Below are 15,949 nucleotides of genomic sequence, written 5' to 3'. Positions count from 1 at the left end.
ATTGCATTTCATACATCCAGATGATTTTCTTCTATCACGTAGGCAGTTTCTTAATTCTTCTATCATCATTTGCTGTTGTGCACCTTTTCCTGCCTTTACCAGTGTGGTTTTGTAGTGACTGAGTCTCCTTATACCTCTTCAAAAACTTAGAAATGCCAACTTTGGTTAAGTTCCCACTAATTTTTCTTCTAATTTCTTTATAGCTGTCGCCTTGTTCATTTAATATTACTATTTTACTTTGCTTTCTGGGCGACCAGTCAACTCTTTGCACCATTATTTTAATTTTATTATGTTTTTCAAGCTTGCTAAATGAAAGAACAAAAAAACTCCCAACCAACTTGATAGCGATCTCATAACACATTGACAAATGTGCTCCTCTCAGCTTCAATACATGACATCAATAACTGACTCCTACTGTGATCTGATTGGCTCATTGCCAAACAAGATGACACCTGATTGGCTCTCTAAAGATTCATGCTCATTGGTTACAAATTAGATGAAGGAAAGCTACTTGATATCAACCTAATCAAGCTGTGCTTCCTTTTTCTGGTTATTTGGCTATAACTTTTCATGTAAAGATATTGAACAAATTTTGCTGCATTACATTCTTGATTAAATTATCTTTCCATTGATATACAATTTTATGGTACTACTGTACTCCCAAATAAAAGTGGTGTTGTCAACAATCAAACCTCAAAAATACACCTTTCCCAAAAGGCTTCCACAATTTTGGCCACTACTGTATATAGATATTACAATTATACGGTATATTACTAGCTCATCACCCAGTATTGCCCGGGTATTTATTTATCCCAATCCTGTATTAGACAGGAAAAGGAATGAATTATATCTATAGTGTAAAATTATTGCCCTGGCCAACAGCATGGGAACAATTCTACAAGGAACAGCCTTTCAGGGGATTATCTGCATTAGCAGGTAGCTCCCACGACAACTTGCCCTCTTTGCTTGAAGCGGAGGGCCTAGCCCAGCAGTGATGGCTAACCTTTTTGATGTCGCGTGCTGAAAGTGTGCTGACACCCATAATGCACCCGACACGCCCCACCCATGTGCACCCGACCCCTCCCACGTAACCCTCGTGATCCATTTTGGGCCTTGTTGTAGGTCTTCCTGCAGCCTCCTGGGAGCAAAAATGGGCCATGCGTGGGCGGCATCTCCCCACGCCGTGTTTTGGGCCTAGTAGGCCTGCCTGCACTTATAATACAATGTGCGTGCGCCACCCATGCATGCATGCATAGCAGAGACCTGGAAATCAGCTGGTCAGCAGGAAGCATGCACACATGCGCAGTGGAGCTGAGCTGGGGCAACGGCTTGCATGCCCACAGAGAGGGTTCTGCATGCCACCTGTGGCATGTGCCATAGGGTCGCTATCACGGGCTTAGAGGGTTTATTTTTTGTTTGTTTGCTTGCTTGTTTTTTATGAACCAATCCCCCTCACCAGTGGGAGCCCCTTGTGGAGTACCACGAATCCATTACCATGGCAATCCCACAGTACTGTACTGTAGAAGCCAGAACTTGAATCCGAAATGCACACTAGCACTGTCAAAAGGACAGTGATTTGACACTATAATTCACTCCTTTTCATTTCAGCAGCCTAGGCGTTCCAGAGTTATGCTGAACACCTCTCTCCCCCCCCCCCAGGGGCGTTAGAGGTGTTTTACTCCCAAGTTTGGTTGAAATTGCTCAAGACATAGAAACATAGAAGATTGGCAGCAGAAAAAGACCTCCTGGTCCATCTAGTCTGCCCTTATACTATTTCTCGTATTTTATCTTAGGATGGATATATGTTTATCCCAGGCCTGTTTAAATTCAGTGACTGTGGATTGACCAACCACAGTCTGCTGGAATTTTGTTCCAAGCATCTACTCCTCTTTCAGTAAAATATTTGTGCATGTTGCTTCTGATCTTTCCCCCAACTAACCTCAGATTGTGCCCCCTTGTTTTTGTGTTCATTTTCCTATTAAAAACACTTCCCCCCTGAGGCATTCCAGAGTTATGCTGGTACACAACACACACACACACACCCTGGGGTGCTAGAGTGTCTTACCCCCACAAGTATTTATTTCCAGATAGTATGTCATCTATGTACTAAATTTGGTTGAAATTGCTCAAGACATTCCAGTTATGCTGGTACACACACACACACACACACACACTTAGGCGTGCTAGGGATGTCTTACCCCCACAGTATTTGTTTCCAGATAGTATGTCATCTATGTACCCAGTTTTGATGAAATTGCTCAAGGCATTCCAAAGTTATGCTGAAACATACATACATACTGCCTTTTATATACTGTATATATATCTACATATATTATAAGCATTGCTTCTCACTTTAGGCTTCCCATAGCAACATGACCCCCACCCAGCAGTGGGCTATGAGCCGGAACACTAAATTGTACTCGCCGCCACAGCTCAGAAATTCTTGCGGTGCCAGAGCGATTTTGCTGCTTCACCTGTGGAGGTAGCAAAATTGCGCACGGAGCTGCAGGTGCGCCCATGTTTCGGCATGTGCGGAAGCAAAAAACCCTCGCCAAAACACAGGCGCACCTGCGGGCCCTTGCATGATTTTGCTACCTCCACAGGTGAAGCAGCAAAATCGCGCTGGCCCCACAAGAACATCCGAGCCCCAGCAGCTAACACAATTTAGCGTTCTGGCTTGTAGCCCACCGCTGTTCCCACCCTAAACCACAGATCATGGTTTGCAAGACACAAGTGGTGTGTGTGTGCAAAACACATACTAGGCCAAACCAACCGAGTTTCATCAGAGATTGCACTGCACAGGGGGGGGAAATGAGAATACCCATAAGAAGCAGCTCAAACTCAGGAAGGTTGCAAGTTGGTTTTGCTAAATGCTCACCTCCCCAGAAGGCGGAGATGGGTTGCAACAGCCTCTTGCCTTAAAGAAGAATCAGGAAGGAAATTGGATTTCTCAATCCTGCCTATTTTTCTTTCTCTCTCTTCAGCCCTGGCACTCAGCTTGAACTCAAAATCAGTGGTGGTGCAGCCTTCCAGAATTAAACTGAGCCGGCTTCAGAGATCAAGGAAGTGATAGGGGCAAAAAATTGCAGGCAGAAATTCTTTACTTCCCTGAAGTGAAGGAGATTAATTGCAGGTGTAAACTCTTAACTCAAAAAAACCCAAAAGTTGCCAAAGCAGAGTGTGCCAAAAAGAGTCAAGTCACACTATGGCATCATGAGTTGTGTGAATGCTAGCTTTACATTTGCCAAGTCTAAGAAAAATAAAGAAATTATGATTTTCGTGTGAGGGAACTTTCCTGTGCCAGCCCTAACTTCTCTACTTAGTGTTTCTTCTTTCCCCCTTGGGGAAATCTTAAACAGTTTTAACCTAAAGGCCCTGGAGTAGATCGGTTGAAAAGCTGATCTGGGTTTTCTTTGGAATCTGGAGGTCGGTGTCTTTCTCTGCTTGACCTGCAAACTGGCAGAAGCCACCCATTCCAGAGAGCAACCATTACAATATCTTGTAGCAATGAGTTCCACAAGAATCTGTGAAAAAAGGAGCTGTTTGAAACCATGTTCTTGCAATCATGTTGTTAAGTAAGGAAAAAGTTAAGATTCTACTTTGATCCTTGCTTTTTACATACAATGATCACTGGCCTGCCTGATTCTATAGATCAGTTTCCTCTAAACTAACTTCCCTTTCGGTTCTTTTCAGTTCTTGCCAATCCTGCCCACATTTTCTTTTCTCAGATTAACCAGGTTTGCTGAGCAGGCCTCAACTTAACACCCACATCACCAACCTATCCAAACCATGGTTGATGACCTATCCTGGCCCAAGCCCTATGTCCCAAGCTCACCCAAACCAGAATTATCTTTAATATGGCCACCATGGCAATCCTGGGGGAAGGGGGAAATTGGCCTGAGGTAAATTTATTGATTTGACAGCTCCTTTTTTTTAACATAGCAAGATACCTTTGAAGATTGGCTTCATCAACCAATGGGAAACTTGTCAGGGGAATACCAGGCTTGAGTAGGAGCCAATGAAAGGACCCCTAAATTGAACCCACCTATCAGGTGAGGAGGGGAGGGAGAAATGGTATATAAGGGGGACCCCAGCTGAGACTTGGTTCAAAAGCATTGGGGAAGGGGAGGAGGAGGAGAAGAAGAAAAAGAAAGGAAGAAGGGAAGAAAGAATGGAAGGAAGAAGAGGAAGAAAAGAAGGGGAAGAAGAATGAGACCAAAAAGTGAGGAAGTGAAGAAAGAAGAACGGGAGCTGCTGTAGAGAATGAAGGGGGGGGGAGAAGAGAAGGAAGAAGGAAGAAGGGAAGAAAAAAGAAAGGAACGAAGAAAAAGGAGGAAATGAAGAAGAATGAAGGGAAAGAATAAGACCGGAGAGTGAAGAAGAAAGAAGGGGGAACGAAGTAGGCTGAATCGCTGGGGGAAAAGTCACCGGTCATCCCCAGAAGCCTGAGGCAAAGTAGCCCACCTAAAGAGGACGAAATGAATGAAGCAGGCGGCGCCACTGGAGAAATCACTGTCCACCTCAGACGGCTGAGGCGAAGACGGCACCTGCTGCCCAAGAGGAGGGCGGGAGGCGCCAAGAGGACCCCCGATTTGGCGCGCTCCCTCAGTCTGGCGGCGCGCAGCCTCGCCGCCATCGCCCCGGCTTCCAGATCCAATAAGACGCTACAATAACTGCATTCTTTCTGGAGGGGGGGAGATATAATATCTGAGAACGGGACACACACACACACCACCACCCCCGCTCCACAAAGCGCTTTTCCTTTGGCGTCCGACCGAGGGCATTTGAGGGGATTCGCTCGGCTCTTCGCCACAGCGAGGGTCCAATGCCCGCTCGCGAGGGAGGAGAGGTTGTTTCTGGGCATGCGCTGAGCACCATCCCCTCTTCGCCTTCTTCCTCCATCCCCCCTCCCCTTGGTACTCGATGCGTCTGTACGCATGTCAGGGGAGATGGGAGGGGGTCCTCTTCACGCCCCCACCACCACCACCAAAGACCTGGACGAAACCACTTACTCGGCCATGGCGACGACAGGCAGGCAGGCAAGAAGATTTAAATAATAATTAAAAAAGGCTGCTCTTCTCGGGCGAGGCTTCTTTCGCTCTGGGCCGGCCCACCGCGGAGAGGACGCGGCTGCGGGTCGCCTCGCCCTTTAAAGGCGGCGTAAGCCGGCCTCTCTCGCTTGCCCACGGGGGGAAGTGGGCTGGCCGGAGGCGCCCGACGGAGAGGAGGAAAAGGAGGAACTAGGATCGGCTCACCTTCGGCCCGTCCCTCATCTGGGCGGGGAAAAGTTCCCTGCATCAAGGAATGAATGAAGGTGGACCCGGAAGAGAGCTCGGCTTTTGCCCGGGGATTATAGAAGTGGATCTGCGTGGTTTTCAGTATCCTGGCTTATCTGCCCGTGCGGAGGAAAATGGGGAAAAAAGAGCTGCCCCCCACTCCTGAAAACAAGCAGTCTCCGAAAATTGTCTCGTCCCCTTGAGGTTTTTCTCTTCTCTGATCTGGAAAATGACTCCCGTGAATCATCCCATCTGTTGAACTCATCAATTAATAATACCTATTAATAATAATAGTAATATCTATTCATCATTGGTTACTTACAGGACCGTCAAGTAACAGGTTACTTATGGAATAACAACAACGAGTTGGAAGGCACCTTGGAGTGGTGTGGAGTCTTCTAGTCCAAACCCGTTTAGGCAGGAAACCCTACACTATTTCAGACAGATGGTTATCCAACATCTGTTTAAAAACTTCAAGTGTTGGGGCATTCACAACTTCTGGAAGCAAGCTGTTCCACTGATCAACCAAATTTCTCCTTAGCTCTAAGTTGCTTCTCTCCTTGTTTAGTTTCCACCCATTGCTTCTTGTTCTACCCTCAGATGCTTTGGAGAATGGGCTGACATGTCATCTTTGTTGCTCTTCTCTGAACTTTTTCTAGAGTCTCAATATCCTTTTTGCATGGTGGTGACCAAAACTGAGTGATTGTGGATGATTGATTTTAACAGCACATATGGAAGGTATTCTACATTCTCTCCTTAATAAAGAGCTGATGGTACATAAAAAGGTTTATGTACCTTTTATAAGAGCATCTGCACCAAAGACAAATTCCTTGTGTGTCCAATCACACTTGGCCAACAATAAAGAAAAAAAGCACACTCTTGTATTGGCAGCAAGTCTTGGACCCTTTACACAAGGCAGGACAGAAAAGTTGAATACCTTCCATATAGTATCTAGCTTCCTACGTCTTCATCCACCCATCCCCATCTGAGCACCCATTTCAACCTACCTACCTACTTGCCAGCCAGCCAACCAACCAGTCCATTCATCCATCTTCATAATGTGGAAGGATGGGGACAGAAAATGAGACTTTAAAAAGAGCTGAAGAAGCTTCTTGGAGAAGAACTGAAAAGTCTTCAAAGTTCAGCGGCCTCTTTAAAAAGCACCTTTAGGATAACCATGACCTGGATGACTGAGAATTTCCATAGACTTAATAGTGTTTTTTCTTTATTCTGGCTGCTGTAGCCTCCTCACCCTTTAAGTCCACAAGGATCTTCAACTTTTATATCTCCTTGGAAAAAGGAGCAATCCACCAACTTCTAAAGTCGTTTGTTTTCCTCCTGCCCTGCTCCATTTTTGTTTTTTTCCTAGGGGCATAGGGAAGCCAAGAGAGAAACCACCACCTACAAGGATCTTATTCAAAAGGTAGCTCCAAATGCCCCATATCTTTGTAAATAAACAAGACAGTACAAAATGAGCACACACCTTGTTCATACGCTAGTTGTACCTTTATTGTTTTCCACCTTGCTTACTAACATTTCAGTGGTGCAGTTACCATACACAGTTAGATTAAGAGTATCTGCATTGCACACCTAAAGGCTATACAGCAAAATGGTTCCAAATTAGTACAAATACATGAAGTCTATTTACAGTTTGTATACCCAAGCTCCAAACATCAGTTATATTTACAAAATAAAACATGGGTTTGCCGGGGAGGGGAAGGGGACCGAGTGGGGTTGGGACAAAAGGAGTAAAAAAATTAATTGTAAAACATCAAAACGTGTTTTGAATGGATTCCTTCCAACCGGGATGAAATCGGTTCCAAATGAAAAATTTTGAGAATTGGGTCCAAAAGGCCACTTCAGTTGGGTAGCAAAGAAAGGGGAGGGGGAGGTATGTAAGTGGAGTGCCAGGTCCCTTTTAAAAAACAAAATACATCTGCAAAGCACAAAGGACTTGGGTCAGGAGTAACCAGCCATGGCCACTTTAAGACTGTGGACTTCAACTTCCAGAATTCTTCATGGCTGGCTCCTGAATTCCGAGAGTTGAAGTCCACAGGTCTTAAAGTGGCCAAGGTTGGAATCTCCGGATTTAGGTAATCAATAAATTAAGGAATTAGGATGGATGTTGCAAGCAGGTTGGGAGTTCCACCGATGCTGCACCAGGAAGCAGAGAAGAATCTATTGCTCTGCAAAACTTCAAAATCACTTCGGCTGGTCTTCTTCAGCTGGATGGATTTGAACCCTGCACCAAAGTGGCCATTGGAGCCCAACATAAAATTTCTCTCCCTGTCCCCACTCCCCTTCCTCGGGCTAGTGAGGAAGCACAGCATGAAACACATTCCTGACACCTTTTTTAAAAAGTGTAAGGCGCTAACCACCACCCAGGCAGGAGGAACGGTAGTGGATGACTGTTTTCCCTGGACAACCTGAGGTCCTGTTTCGGATACATTCAAGGAACCTTCAAGCAGCAAAGTTAAGTTTTTATTTTTAAATATTCCCCTGTTATTTAAAGCAGCATGTTAAAAATAAAATAAAACACAAAACATTAATGGAATGGGAGATTTATCTTGTACCGCATGATGCCTGGGCAGACACAGGATTAATTTATGGTAGATCATAACAAGAGGGAGAGGAGAACAATGGAAGTTGGGATTTATGTACAAGGAAAGCCAGCACAAATACACATCCATTTACAAATAATAAAAATGAAAAATACAAATTAAATACCGGTAATTCCTACAGTGCACCCGGTTAACAAAGCGGAAGGAAGGAAAATGTCTTTGCTTGGAAAACACCATCAGGACTTTGCTTGGTTCCTTAGCAGCCCTTTCTAATTTGATGTAATTTAATAACCAAACGGGGCATCAGAGAGAGGAATTAAAGTATGCTGTTTGCAAAGATAAAACGATGAATCTACTGACTCCAATTGAACAAAAGGAGCAGATTATTCTGAATTCACCATCAGGGGCCATTCCTTTAACTGAGAACTCTGCAAAGGAGAAAATGTCAACGGTTCTTGGTCCTTGTTTGGAGCCGCAGGGCCTGCGCAGAGGGTTGGCTGGCCCGTGGCAGCGACCTGTAGCTCCGGAGACCGGCCCAAAGAGCTGGCTGGCTCTAGGCCGTGTCGGCTGCTTAAAGCTTTCTACATCCAGCTTCTGCAGAGATTCAGATAATTTAAAGGAAAACATAGAGGTGGAGTTTCTTTCTCTGCTTTGCAAGAAAGCAGGGCTGGCAGATTTTTTTAGGATGTGTAAGGATTTCCAAAATGGGAGGAAAAAATTCAATCATAATTCCCCCGAGATCAATTTTAAATCATCCGCCGCATAACCAAATCAGGAGCATCTAAAATAAGCAATGGAAGAAGGCTTAAGATTTACACTGAACCTCTTGCTTATGTAAAGATTAGCTGAAGGTGACATAGTGGTGTCCTTTGAGTAATCTATAAGTTACATTGTGCTCTTCTGACCTCCTAATGCTCCCATAGAGCACTTTATATAATTCTTGTTACATATGGTGTGGTTTTTCCAGAGCAAATTTTCAAACCAACTTTGTTCCAAGCTCAACAAACGAACAGTTATAGTAGCGTAGACACACTATTGCCAGAAAATTCCTTTTTCCAGCTTCAGACAAGATTCCCTACATTGTTTTTATAGCCCAAAGCTGGAGTGAGATTTATGTATGTATGTATTTGTCATTAAAGTCACTGCAAAATGCCTCTCATTACCACCACCTCAAAAAAATCCCATGGCTCTTCAGTCGGTAGCCTTGTAGTATGGATGTTGTGTAGTGTCATCACAGGTCTGAAAGTCCCACTAAGACTCATTTTTATGGCAATAAACCCAAAGCAATCAAACCAAATACATAACTATGTCCCACTTCAGGATCCAAGGTCCTTTACAGGTTCCCTTCGCTCTATGCTGGGGGCGTCCAACTTTGGCAACTTGAAGACCTGTGCACTTCCAACTCCCAGAATCCCCCAACCAGAGAATTGTGTGGGAGTTTGAAGTCCATGGGTTTTCCAAGGTTGCCAAGATTGCATGCCCCCGCTCTGCGCGGAAGTGACACAGAAAATGCTCAGAAAATCTCCCCGACTCTACGTCACAGCAAGCTCTGTGGACTACCACGGCAGAATTAAAACAGGATTTCCCGGCCCCACTAAGGCATTGATCTGAAAAGGGGTAGGGGGGCAAGCTACACCCCGCGCCAACCCAATGGGATGAATGCAAAATAAGGTTTAATTCAGTTTAATTCACTGCATGCATGATTTTTTTGGTGTATGTGAGGGAAAATCAGATTTTTGCCTTTCTCTGGACAGATCAGTGATTAGCAAGGCTCTTTTTGCAGCCTTCTCTGCACAAGTTGAGCCAAGATGCTAAAAACCAAAAGGAGACACATATCCACACACACATACACACACACACACACACGATTGGAGGATGGAGAAAACTTCTTTGGAAAGCCAATGGAGTCACATTTTCCCTCTCCGACTTGCAGGCAAAAAGCCGGGATGAGCACATCCACTTCCACCATGGAAATAATGCCCTGATAAGCTAATCGAGAAAGGGGGTGTGGCTGGATTTCTAGACCCCGGCTGCAGTTTGAATATGTATTTCTTAAGAGGGTTCTGCAAAGGAGGTATAGGAGTGTCTAAAGGGAGATCAGTGGTTGCAGAGTGTTGTCTAGGCCTCCTTTCCATCACCTTGTTTTCAACTTCCTTCCCGACTCAGGAATGCCAGGGCAATGCTCTTGGTGGCAGAGACAGAAAGAGGGAGAGAGGAAAGGAGCTTAGATTTAAAGCAGGAATGTTTCTAAAATAGTTACGAAGGATCCTTCCACCGTGGGGAAGGCAGGGAGAAAGCGGTGCTGCTCCTCAGCCCCAATGCTAGTTTAATCTCCCCTTTCACCAGGCGGACCCCACTTCAAACACCGTCCTGCCTTCCTCCAGTTGATTCTGCCGATGCGAAAAACGGGGCGATCACATTAAGCCCAATCGGCTCTGCCTAACTTTTCCATTGTACCAGTTCAAATCCTTCAAGATTTCCGGCTTTCCAGAGGGTGCTTGGTGCTCGGGGGAGTACCAAGGGCAGGAAAATCCCGCTGCCAGTCCTGAAGATCTGAAACCCACTCGTCTGAATCTGTCTCAAAGATAAAGTTGCAGGCAACCATCACTAGCCAAGCTGCAAAGGCTGACTTGTTTACCGGGCTATGCCGGTGGCGGGCTAAACCGAGCCTGGGTTAAGTCCACCCTCTTGGTGATAACCGATTCCTAAACCAGAGATCCAAAATAATAGATCCAAAAGTAAATAAATAACTACAACAGTAAGTAAAGGCAACATACGCTGGGAAGTGGGGGGGATGCCGCTTCCCACCCGCAAATGAAGGGCAGGAGCATTTCCTGGTGAAACACAATCTGGAGTTATTTCCAAGCCATCAAAGCTGGACGGGGAAAAAAAATTAAAGTCCTTGAAACATTCAGACAACATTCAGACAATTCAGAGACAAACACACCTAGGGAAGCAGGACAGGCAACGTCACTTGGGGTGAGGAACCAAGGGCCCACGTGGGAGGGGGAGTTATTTTTTTTTTCAAAACAAAAAAAGTCGTGCATATATAAATATGAAACCCTCCCCCTCCTTCCACCCCATTTTCCTCCCCACTGACCCACACAACTTTTCCCCCTCCCGTCATTTCATCTTGGGTTTGGCCACATGCGATTACTAGTGTTTTCAACACTTGAATAGGGGAGAAAAATCATTAGAGTCGTATTTTTTTAAAAAAAAGAGGGGGGAGAAAGGAGGGAGAGAGAGAAAGGAGAGAATGTGGGGAAAGTGCTGGAAGTGAGTCAAGTTAAGCCACTGGGGGAAGGAAGGGGTGTTGTTTAAATACAAGGGAAAGAGGAGTGACTCAAATATCACAGAGAAAATGAGAGGGGAGGTTTTATCTCATAGCCAAAGATGGATTTTGGGGTGAAAATAAAAATTGCGTGAGCATTCCCGAGGGACCTCAGTACTTCAGTTGTCCGGAGAGTCTTCGGGCAAGTTTGGACCTGCAGAGGAGAAAGAAGAGGACAGGAACTGAAGGAACCACAGCCGGCACCGAGATGGAAAACATAACACAACCGCATAGACAGTCTCTCCTAACTAGTTGTGTTTCTACAAGTGGCAGGATCAGGATTGATCTTAATTATGCCGCAGACTGGCACAAAAGTTAAAACGTTAAAACTAAATGCATTCTCCAAAAGTTATTGGAAAAGAACTATAGCAAAATAGTAATATGAATAAGGATCTTTCTTTCTTTAGTTGGTGGGTTTCCCCCACCTTATCGTTTTGCTACTGAAACGAGCATTGGCTGGATTTGAATCCTGAAGGAGATGGTTCCACATCAAAATGATCTGATTTCCCTAACAGAAGATACACCATATTTTTGGAGTATAAGACGCACCGTTTCTGCCCCTAAAAGAGGCTGAAAATTTAGATGCATCTTATACTCTGAATGTAGCTTTTTCGAGCCGCCCCCACCTAGCCTTAACGAAGTGCTAACGATCTTCCTGGTTCTTCCCAGCTTGCAGGCTTGTTTTCATTGCTACTCCCTCCGGAATAGGTTTTTTCAGCCCTAACGAGGTGCTAACGATCTTCCCAGCTTGTAGGGTTTTTTCATTCGTACTCGCTTTGAAGATTTTTTTCTTCAGCCCTAACCAGGGGATAAAATAATGTACCGAAACTGACCAGACTAAGGATGCTAGCCAGATGAATACCTAGTAGGCAGATCCCCCCCCCCCCTATTTTCCTCCCTAAAAACTAAGGTGCGCCTAATACTGGTATATGGTATGTTGACCTGAGGTCACTGCAGGATGTGCAGTGCAACAGGGCATGTGGGATATCTTTCGGTTCCCCATTGCCATACTCTCACTGAATGGAGGTCTTTGAGTGTGGCTGGGCTGAGAGGCCAAGAGGGGCCCGCTCCAAAGATCCGGCAGCCCCGGTATGTCCTTCTTACCGTATCGTTCCAGCAAGAAGGGGGTTGAAGGCGTACAGCCAGTCACTCATGTCTTTGTCATTTAGGGCTTGCAGGAGGACGCCCCGGTGTCTGGTGCAGACGGCAAAGGTGTTTGGTGTCTAAAACGCAAAAATAAAACATGCCTGACATTTAGAGCGTTCCTCCTCCCCCCGCTCTACAATTTTCAAGCCTTCATGATTCTGGAAAGTGGATGTTTGTTAACCAATATTGGCTTTACAGAATTGGAAAGTTTTGAAAATTCTTGGACAGGTTTTTGGAGGAGCCGTCATCCCTTCCTTCCCAAGGAATTCCTTCTTGAACTATACAGGGTTCGAAGGCCATGTTACCACCGCGGTGGGACTTGGCACCAAGCAGGTGATCCCTTAAATATGAGCCAGCCGTGTGTGGGGCAGGAGCCAAAAAGCTAATGCAATCCTGGGTTGTATAAACAGAGGCGCAGAATCAAAATCATGTGAAAAATTACTTTGCGCTGGCATCCTTCAGTCTTGAAAGAGCATGGTATCATGCTCTGGATTCCCCAGAGCATGAAGTCTGGGTAGGTTTGTATGGAGGATAGACTTACTACCGGTTTTATAAAGACTTAGCAAGGCCACACCTGGAATACAGCAGGTTGAGACTTTGGAAAAAGTGCAAAGAAGAGCAACTAAGATGACTAAAGGCCTGGGGGCTAAAACCTATGAAGAACTATTGCAATAATTGGGTATGGCCAGTCTACAGAGAAGGAGGACTAAGGAGGGACGTGTCAGTAGTGGGTTGCTACAGGTACGGGCCACAACACAGTTCCGGTAGCAAAAATGGAGCTGCGTGCGCAGCTATGCGCCTCTGGCATGTGTGCAGGTGCATCCAAGTGAGATTTTGCTTCTGTTCATGTGCAGGAAGCAAACTCCCATGGGGGGACAAGCGTGCACAAGATTTCAGCTATTTTTTGCTTCTGCGCATGCACGGAAACAAAAATAATTGCCAGAATCTCCTTCGCGCGTGTGCGTGTCCCCTTGCGAGATTTTGCTTTCTGCGCATGAGCAGAAGCAAAATCTCACTCGGATGTGCACGCACGATGGAAACGCAGAGCTGCCAGAAACATTTTCGCTACTGATATCAGCAGAAGCAAAATCTCGCTCAGATGTGGAGCTGCCGCACATTGCACCAGTAGCGGTATGGAACAGCAACACCCCACACCGACCCCCTGGACATAATAGCAGTATTCCCGTGTTGGAGGGGCTACCCCAAAGAAGAGGGGAGGGTCAATTTATTTTCCAAAGCACTAGAGGGCAGGACACAAGAAACAATGGATAGAAACCAATCAAAGAGAGACACAACCTGGAATTAAGGAGGACCTTCCTGACAGTGAGAACAAATAGCCAGTGCAAAATCTTGCCTTCGGAAGATGCAGGCGCTCCATCACGGGAAGTTTTTAAAAAAAGACATAGACAATCACTTGTCTGAGATGGCACAGGTTCTCCTGTTTGAGCAGGGGGCTGGACTAGACAGGATGTCCAGGGGGGAAAGGCATTTTGAAATTCCCTGATATTTCCCTGTAACTTGTGATTTAGTTAGGGAGCGGTTGTAGATGGCATCTTACTAAATGGCTAAGCCGTGGAGAAATATCGGTATTTATTTATTTATTCATTCATTCATTCATTCATTCATTCATTCATTCATTCATTCATTAGATTTGTATGCCGCCCCTGTCTGTAGCGGAGGAAGCAAACTGTTGCCACAGTTATGCTCGTTTTGGCTTGACTCAGCCAGGCAGCACGATCAGTTTTTGTTTTACATGACTTTTCCTTGATTTTTAAACATTTTAATACAGTTTGGGTTTTTCCCTGATTTTTTTCACGAATTCCCTGATAATTCTTGGATATCGCCCGAACTGCCGATTTCCCTGATAATTCCCTGATTTTCCTGTTTTCCAGGTTTGGTGGACACCCTGACTAGAAGACCTCCAGGGTCCCTTCCAGCTCTATTCTGATCAATTTTATTTATTTATTTTTTAAAAAATAATGCTTATTAAATATTAACATTAAAAGGAGAAAACAAAGATGACAAACATAAAAAGGAAAATGGAATAATACATAATATGAAGTACCGTATTTTTCGCTCCATAAGACGCAGTTTTTTTCCTCCCAAAGTAGGATGAAAAATCAGCCTCGTCTTATGGAGCGAAGATGCAGGCAGGGAGGGGGGGGAGGCTGCGAACTTGGAAGCGCCATCCCGCCGGCTGGCTGGCTAGCTGCTGCCTGGCCCCCTCCCTCCCGGAGGAGGGTCTCCCTCCTCACCACCAGCGGCGCTCCCCCCGCCAGCCAGCCAGCCAAGCCCCGCGCCCGCCGGAACCGGCTCCTCGCTCTCCCCCCACCGCCCGCCGCGTTTGCAGGAGGTGGGGAGGGTCGGGCGGCCCGCCAAGGCCAGGAGGGACGCCGCTGCCCCCCCTTCCCTCTCTCCGCTTGCCGCTGCGCCGAGAGGAAATGCCGGCAAAGGCTTTTGTCAGCGGAGGCCGGCAAAGGCGATATTCAATGTCGGGGGCGCACGGGCGGTTGCGCGCGCTCCCTATCTCCCTGCTAGCCCACTCGGAATATTCAAAATAAGAAAAGCCTTTGCCGGCGAAGGTTTTTCTTATTTTGAATATTCCGAGTGGGCTAGCAGGGAGATAGGGAGCGCGTGCAACCGCCCGTGCGCCCCCGACATTGAATATCACCTTTGCCGCCGGCCCCGCCTCTCCTACAACCCCCTTGCTGAGAGCTCTCGGCAAAGGTGAGGCGGGCAGGGCGTGCGTGCGTCACCGCTGAGAAGAACGGAGAACGAGAGTGAGTGAGAGCAACAGACAGCAAGATAGTGAGAAAGAGAGAGTGAGAGAAAGGGGGGAGAGAGAGAAAGAGAGAGGGGGAGAGAAAGAAAGAGAGGGAGAGGGAGAAAGAGAGGGGGAGAGGGGGGAGAGCTAGCAAGAGAGGGAGAGAGAGAAAGAGAGAGGGAAAGGGGGGAGAGAGAGAGGGAGAGGGGGGAGAGATAGCAAGAGAGGGAGAGAGAGAAAGAGAGAGGGAAAGGGGGAGAGAGGGGGAGAGAAAGAGAGGGAGGGAGAGAGAGGAGATAAAGGAAGAGGAGAGAGAGAAAGGAAGAGAAAGAAAGAAAGAGGGATAGAAAGAGAGAGAGAGTGAGAGATGCTCAGTGAGCCTTTCTTTGAAGTTGCCTTTCTTTCTTTCTTTCTTTTTCTCTCTTGCTCTCTTGCTCTTTCATTCTTTTTTCTTTCTCTTGCTTTCTTTCTTTCTCTTGCTTTCTCTCCTTCCTTCCCTCCTTCCATTTCTTTCATTCCCCCTCTCTATTTTTATTTCTCTTTCATTTTCTTTCTCTCTTTCTTGCTTTTTTTCTTGCTCTTTTTCTTTCTCTCTTTTACCTTCCCTTCCTCTATTTCTTCTTTTCTTTCTCCTTCCTACCTTCTTCCCTCCCTCCCTCCCTTCAGTCCTTCCTCTCTTACTCTCCCCTTTCATAAGTTTCCTTGCTTCCTTCCTCTGTTCCTTCCCCCTTTCTTTCTTTCTTTCTTTCTTTCCTTCCTTCCTTCCTCCATTTCTTGCTTTCCTTTTCCTTCCTCCCTTCTTTCCTCCCTCACTCCCTTCTTTCACTCCTTCCTCTCTTCCTCTCCCCTTTTTGGCTCAAAATATTTTTTT

At 46.0% G+C, this 15,949-nt stretch overlaps 1 protein-coding gene across 3 annotated transcripts in view; it reads right to left on the bottom strand.

Moving 5' to 3' along the window:
- The window catches only part of KIF1B (kinesin family member 1B), a 165,142-nt gene that overhangs the window by 17,765 nt on the left and 131,428 nt on the right, over positions 1–15,949 (bottom strand). For 2 of the 3 annotated variants that reach the window (XM_070759293.1, XM_070759292.1), the window contains 2 exons: positions 12,273–12,391; positions 7,745–11,322 (listed from right to left, as the gene is read on the bottom strand). In XM_070759293.1, coding sequence (XP_070615394.1) covers positions 11,280–11,322; positions 12,273–12,391 — 162 coding nt within the window. In that variant the 3' untranslated portion in view covers positions 7,745–11,279. Of the gene's footprint in view, positions 1–7,744; positions 11,323–12,272; positions 12,392–15,949 lie in introns of those variants that run through there. The other variant, XM_070759295.1, reaches the window with a different exon arrangement.

This window comes from Erythrolamprus reginae, chromosome 8 (assembly GCF_031021105.1).
Source record: "Erythrolamprus reginae isolate rEryReg1 chromosome 8, rEryReg1.hap1, whole genome shotgun sequence".
Lineage (NCBI taxonomy): Eukaryota > Metazoa > Chordata > Lepidosauria > Squamata > Dipsadidae > Erythrolamprus > Erythrolamprus reginae.
Note: the sequence above shows the minus strand (reverse complement) of the source record. Positions and strands in the feature narration are given on the sequence as shown.